The 7109-nt window shown below is 41.2% G+C and overlaps 1 protein-coding gene across 1 annotated transcript in view; it reads right to left on the bottom strand.

Annotated features, from left to right (window-relative positions):
• The window catches only part of DENND1A (DENN domain containing 1A), a 702656-nt gene that overhangs the window by 566175 nt on the left and 129372 nt on the right, over window positions 1-7109 (bottom strand). Inside the window, exon 3 of the mRNA XM_018556699.1 lies at window positions 5884-5927. Coding sequence (XP_018412201.1) covers window positions 5884-5927 — 44 coding nt within the window. The remainder of the gene's footprint in view (window positions 1-5883; window positions 5928-7109) is intronic.

The following is a 7109-nucleotide window of genomic DNA, read 5'->3' as shown; positions in this document are numbered from 1 at the left end:
CTGATTGGCCGATTGGATGATGACAGGCTTCCTCACCAGTCATTCCTGACTGGTGAGGAAGCCTTGTCAATCATCCAATCGGCCAATCAGCGGGAGAAGAGGTCAGAATGGAGCAGATGACTGAGGACTTGGAGGAGGAGTTTGCGGCCATCTTGTTTCATTGAAGACGCTATGGAGGTCCTGTGTGCGGCGGTTTCAAGTCCTTGAAGATGGCACAGGTACTCGTTTTTTGTATCCGAGTATTTGCACGAGTACGAGTACTCATGCAAATACTCGGTATCGCCGCCGATACCGATGCTTGTATCGGTATCGGAGCATCCCTAGTTAAAACCCATCAACTGAGCATTATTAGAAAATTATTTATATAATGTACCAAAACACATTCCATCTGCCATTGTATCCAGTGGCCACCAGCATGTGGTACTCTGCTGGTTCTGATCTTCTAGAATTTTCACCATGCAGCCTCCGTTTCAACAAGGTGCTTCAGCATTTTCTAAATCTGTTGCATGTGCACTTTAGCTCCATCTGTATCCAGTTTCAACCTTGCACAGTCGTTCCTAGTTTTCCTTAGTTACTAGACTTTAGCTAGTAATCATAATCTAGTTCTTTAAATAATATTTAGTGCAAACTAGAATTTTCTTTCATTGCATTCTGCACTGTTTGCTTGCTTTTCTATTTTGTTACTGTTAATATTGCAGGGAGGCCTATGTAAAGGCCTATGTCACAAGCGTTTTTGTTGCTGGCAAAAACTTGACTCAACATGACTCAGGGCTAGTTCCCAACAGATGCTTTCCTAAGGGATTTCTGGTGCTCTATTCACATCAGTGCAGTCCGTTCCAATGGAGTCAAAAAAAATACTGCTTGCCCTATTTTAGCTGCAATGGATCACAATGGAACGCATCAAAAATGCATGCAAACGCACTGGAACGCACCTAAAATCCAATTTTAAGAAAATTTAAAAAATGCATCAGTTGCGGTACAACTGTGGTAAAATTGCAGCAAAACGCATCGCATTGCAACTGCGAAGATGCACACAAGCCCTCAACCCTCTTCCTGTTCCCATAGTATTGCTTTTGCAGTGCCCAAACCAGCAAAGTGTCAACTGGCTGGCACTCCATTGCTGGTGACTGGATTTCTGCAGAATTTCAGCTAGCAAGGCAACAAATTGGGGAAAGTAGCCATTGCATTTCAATAAATGTGTTGCACAAAGTGTTGCCAGCAGCAAAGTTGCCAGTGCAATATGACTCTGAGCATTGTGATAAGGGAAAGGTGAAAGCTGAGGAGGAAATGGATGACAGAAATTTGGGTTTGCTGCTGGGGAAAACCCCACCCCTAATGTCCAAGTTCGTTCTAGGTGGTTTCAGGCAGCAAAACAAAAAGGACTATAAAATGTTTTCCTAGAGCAGTGGTTCTCAACCTTTCTAGGGCCGGGACCCCTTGGTAACACTTGCCAAGTTGTGGTGACCCCCAAAGGTAAAATTTAGGGATGACGCGGCTGCTGCAGCGACATCTGGAGGTGTGGCAGGAGAACTGACTCTGCTGCGCTAGGAGAGAGCTGAGGAGGACTCTCACCTTGCACAGCGACCCACAGGTTGAGAACCACTGCTATAGGCAAAGACAGGACCGGGCTCTGCAGCTGGAACTAGAAGAATTGGATTTAAAGTGTGTGGCTATATAACGTATGAGGTACATACTCCGCAGTACTTTCACTGATAGGGATGGGCTCGGGCGTGTTCGCAGCTCCACGTGCCGAGCCCGCCAGGAAGCTGACAGTGCGCAGTGTCAATCACAGGCACTGAGACATTGCCCGATCTCTGCAGCTGCGGACCGGGAAAATGGAATGCATAGCTAGAGGTGTGTTTTACATATTTTTTTGCTTGAATACATACATATTGCACCCGCCCTCTGCTGCTGTCAATCACTAGAAGGGGACCTGGTGGAGAACTTCAGGTCCCCCTCTGCTGATTGGCAGCATCAGAGGGCGGTTGCAATAGCTAGTTTGCTATTGGCTTTTGCAAAGTGAAATAGCCAATAAGAATCTAGCTATGCATTCCTATGGTGTTTTTTTTTTTTTTTTCTGACTAGGTGACCCCTGGCAAATCGCAATTCGACCCCCGAGGGGGTCCCGACCCTCAGGTTGAGAACCACTGTCCTAGAGTTTGTCATTTACATTCATCTTCCATATAATATATAAAGCTGCACAATGTGTGGGTGCTCTGTAAATAAAGAATGTTACTAATAATAATAACAACAGTGAAGGAAATATTAGGTGTTGAGTTCCTTTAAAGGATAAGTTCACCTTTTGCAAAAATTAAAGAAATGCATAATTAATAATTAGGGCCTGCAGCAAACGATTATTTTCATAATCGATTATTAACCTCAAAAAAATCGGATAAAAAAAAATAATAAATACACAATGCAGCGTTACAGACAAAGTTTACTTCAGAATGAAACGGTATGCACATTTTTTGAAATCGCACTGCACTGGAAAGCAAGGCATTGCAGTACCGCGCGTTCCAATGCGGGTGATCAAACTGCAGACAGAAGTTGCATTTGGTATCCATTGAAATTAATGGCACTGCAACGCACCTCCTGCAGCATAATTTGTCAGGGTGAAACTGCAAATTACTTTTCCCACCTTTTACATATACAGTGGTACCTCGACCACGAATGCTTCTGTTCGCGAACAATTCGGTTTGCGAACAGGAAGTTCGGCAAAATTTTGCCTCCGTTCACGAACTCTGCATCGGGTGACGAACACGACTGCGGCCATCTTCCCCGCTCCGACACGTTGTTGTGGCTCCCTCTAGTCGAGATCGCGGTCACAGACAGACCTGTGCACACTTGCTGTGAAGCTTTTTTGTGTGCTTTTTAGCACATACAGTACTGTACAGTATTATTCAATAAAGCATGGCTCCAAAGAAAGTGCAGAGCAAGAATGGTGGTGAAAAGTGCAGAGCAAGAATGGTGGTAAAAAGTAAGTGCAGCGCAAGAATGGTGGTAAAAAGTAAGTGCAGCGCAAGAATGGTGGTAAAAAGAAAGTGCAGAGCAAGAATGGTGGTAAAAAGAAAGTGCAGAGCAAGAATGGTAAGAAGAAAGTTTTGAAGAAAATAACCGTTGAATTGAAGAAGGAAATTGTAGAAAAGCATGATCGAGGTTAGTGTTCACTCTCTTCATACTGTACTTTGTTTCATATTTTTGTGGTTACATTTTTTTTTACATATGGTTCAGAACAGATTAACCTCATTTGATTCTGTTCGCGACCAAAATCGGTTTGTGACCACGTCAGAACGGATTAACCGTTTTAGGTGGGCTGTGCAGAATTTATGCTGGGCTCTGCAGTGTCCCTTAACTAGCACATTGGATTCTGCTTTGGGGGCATGTATTCTGCTGTCAAAGGCATGTATTCTTCTTTGGTAAAATGTTTTCTGCTCTGGTGACATCTTTATTAGCTCTGGTAAGAAACTGCCCTAAAATCAAATGTGTTGTTTTAGAAAAATTGTCACATGTCCCTTTAAAAAAAAAAAAAAAAAAAGTATTGGTAATTGGTATCGGCAAGTACCTAGGGGAAAGTACTTGCACTTGGTCTTAAAAGTGGCATCGCATTGCATTGCAAAACAATTTGAATTTTAAAACTCTAAGGCAATATAATAAAATAACCAAACTTTTCCTTAAAATAACACCAAAATTGGACAAAAAATACAAATTATATATACTGTATATAAAAGCCCAGCCATCAGTTTAGTGTTAGCCATGAATATTGGCCCGAGAATTATTGCATGTGCAATAATGGTTTCCTACGTAGGTGCACCCAAGTTGTGTTTCTGTTAGAATGTGTTCGCATTCGCGGGGTTGGGGAACTTTACATTTTTGGGGGGTATTTTTAAATTTTATTTTACTTAATATTTTTTAAACTTTTTTTTGATCTTTACTTAACTTTATTGCTATTACATGGTGGGGTCCACAAGCACCCTATGTGATAGCACATTGCAGATGACAGGTTCTCTTTAAGGTGACATTAGGGGTTCAAATAGACCCCTATTGTCACCTTTTAACTTCAATAACTTTAGCTAGGGGAATGACAGCAGCATACTGAGACAGCTGAATGTAATCACAGCATACAGTGGCTGGGAGCAATAGCCAGCCTGCTATTGGCTATTTCAAATTACAATAGCAAATAGCAAGCTGGCTATTGCACCTGCCCACTGTCTGCTGTCAATCAGTAGAGGAAGGAACCGAAGGAGAAGGAACTGATTGACAGCAGGCACTGGGCAGGTGCAATAGCCAGCCTGCTAGTGCAATTTAAAATAGCCAATAGCAGGATGGGTATTGCTCCCAGCCGCTAGATGGGTAGTTGATGCTGGCTTCATACTGCCGGCAGAAGAGGGAGCACAGGGGAGCAGCTGAGAAGGAAAAGGGGTGGCAGGAGAGGAACGGGGCGGCAGGGGGGGGGGCAATCGGGAAATGCGGCTGCAGTGGTCTGCGTTCCCGATGCCTCTGTCGATACAGGGAGGGAGAGTAGCAGGGATTAAAAGGGACACAGACCGCTGCAGCCGACACCAACGGGGAGGAGAACAGGGGAGCAGAATGACAGCAGGAGATTCAACTGATAATGAGATTCTCATTATTGATTAATTGTTTTAGCCCTACATAATAATTATAAGTAAAGCAAAGTTGCATACATATGCAGAAATTACATTACACTATCAAAGTGCCTCAGGATGTGTGATCTTACATTTATCTATGGAAAATACCATTGCTAAAAAAAAAAACCCCGAACAAATGGGCATGTTCAGAGCATAGATGAATTAAAGGCTATCGTAAGCTTTGTAAAAGGGAAACTGTCAGTATAACATACTGTACATCCCACTGCTGTCATTCTTCTCCTTTATTCAACACTTGGTGACTCCGTAAGTAACAAAGCAAGAATTAGGATGGTAGCCTACAAGCATTTACCTTCACAAACAATTCAGTAATGGCAGTTACCAAACTTAGTAGGTTCCCTTTAAAGGCAAGTTTCCCAAGAGAGACTAAGACATGCATAGGGCAACTAGAGGACAAAATGTTCAGGGCAGCTGAAGACCTGTCATGGATCCTCACAAACCAATGAAAAAAGAAAAAGGGTCAACTCATCATTTTAAAACCATCATGAAGGATTCAATGCATGTTGGTTAATGCCGGAGACAACATCTTGCCTGACTTTGTTGCATACGTCTTTGTCTTGAAGAACACTGACAAACACTTTCTAAATAATGTCCTGCATAACCTGCTTGTGGAACCAACTTGTGGCCAAGTGAGAGAAGCTGAAGACGGGTGAACATAAACAAGATTTTTTAATAGGTTAAAGAGCAATGCAATAACCTTTATCAACTATGATTTGCAGATCACTGATCTGACACAGTGATGTGACCTATGACAGGTTGCTATGGTTTTTTTTCCACACCTAGTTCTTTCTATAGCTTGTCTGTGGGCAAAAGGCCAAAATACGCTACTTTGCATGTCTATGCTTTCTTCCAACCCTGAAGGGTAAATATACCCTTTACCACTGAAACGTGTATGTGTGTGTGTGTGTGTGTGTGTGTGTGTGTGTGTGTGTGTGTGTGTGTAATGTACTTTGTTTTCCAGCATTTTAACGAGAAAAATGTATTCTGAAATGTATGAACCCTTGTCTCCAAACACCATAAACATATAGGGACATAAACTTCTACTCAATAAGCACTGACATCTTGCTCAGAAGTGCTGTACATATTTTAAATTCATGCAATCAGATTTCACCTGTGTTTATTAATGGACACAGGCAACAGCACATTAAATAACTATCACTGAAAAGGATGTGGTGTCACGTAAAAAAACAAGGGTAAAAATTAATTAAGTATTCCAAACCTGGTCACTGAAGTCTTCTGGGAAGATCCTCTGCAGCTCAGGATCTGTAAATAATTGACAGATAATATTAATTGGCTTTGGATTAGTGAGCAAGCAGAGAATCATACATTAATATTTGATCAGAAGATGATAGAAATCCTGGCAGGGGATCCTGCAAGGGCAGCCTAGGTCTGTGTAGAGTAAAGCAAAGAACTCTCTCTGAGATTCTCCCTTTAGCCTTCCCCGAAACATAAAAAAGAGGAACAAAAATAAAAGTAAAAAAGAGCTCCGCAGCCCCATTAAATGTAAACTGTTACCTGACACTACAACTAACCAGCCTAAAATTGACTTGCAAGGAAATAAGTGCTATCTTTTTAAAGAACACAGACTGTTGTCAAATGGCCAGGAGAATTGCACAGTGAGAACTAAATGCTGCATTCAGTGAAGGGGGGTGGGGGAGTATCTGCAAGCTTGTTAACTGTCTTTTGATTTACAAAGGAGACACAAAAGTATTCGGTCATAGAGCTTAACATGTTACTGTATGTAAACAGTTCAAGTAAATTTTTTCGTTTGTGATAGGGTGGGAAATGCCTAGAATTTCTATCAGGTTTTTCTAGCTGTTTGTGTCCACACTGTGGAAATTCATTCTCCATTTTATACTAGTGGCCATTGTCACTCTGCTGTGTCTTTGGGACAGGAAGCAAAAGGCAAATCTCCCCAAAAAGTAAACAAAACAAAAAAAAAGAAGACATTTTAAACATTCTAACAAAATAGAAAAACAAAAATCTGACTACAGATACACTTTAACATTAACTATATGCATCTGTCTGTTATTAAAACTGAGGGAATTACAATGCAAAGAACAATAGCAAAGTAAAATAACTCTGAAGTCAATTACATAAATGAATTGCATTATATGTAAAAAAAAAAAAATTACCCTAATAGGCAAATAAAAAAGCTTCATCTGAGTGATGTAATTCATCATTTATGAAAACACTTTGCCAAACGTAACTCCAGAAAGCACAAAGCCACTAAATTCCCAACCTTAGTCATAGATATATGGATTTCATTTGTCCGAGTGTATCATATAGAAACATATGAATGGCAAATACACACGTTACAGACACACACTGGTTAGGTATTTTGTGTAAATTATATTTGGAAACTAAGTGCAAGTTAAAGTAAAGTTTCTCTAAAATCCTAAAATCACAATACAGTTTGCCCCCAACACACCCCCCCACAACCCC

The sequence above is a fragment of the Nanorana parkeri genome, unplaced genomic scaffold (assembly GCF_000935625.1).
Source record: "Nanorana parkeri isolate BGI_ZX_2015 unplaced genomic scaffold, ASM93562v1 scaffold248, whole genome shotgun sequence".
Lineage (NCBI taxonomy): Eukaryota > Metazoa > Chordata > Amphibia > Anura > Dicroglossidae > Nanorana > Nanorana parkeri.
Note: the sequence above shows the minus strand (reverse complement) of the source record. Positions and strands in the feature narration are given on the sequence as shown.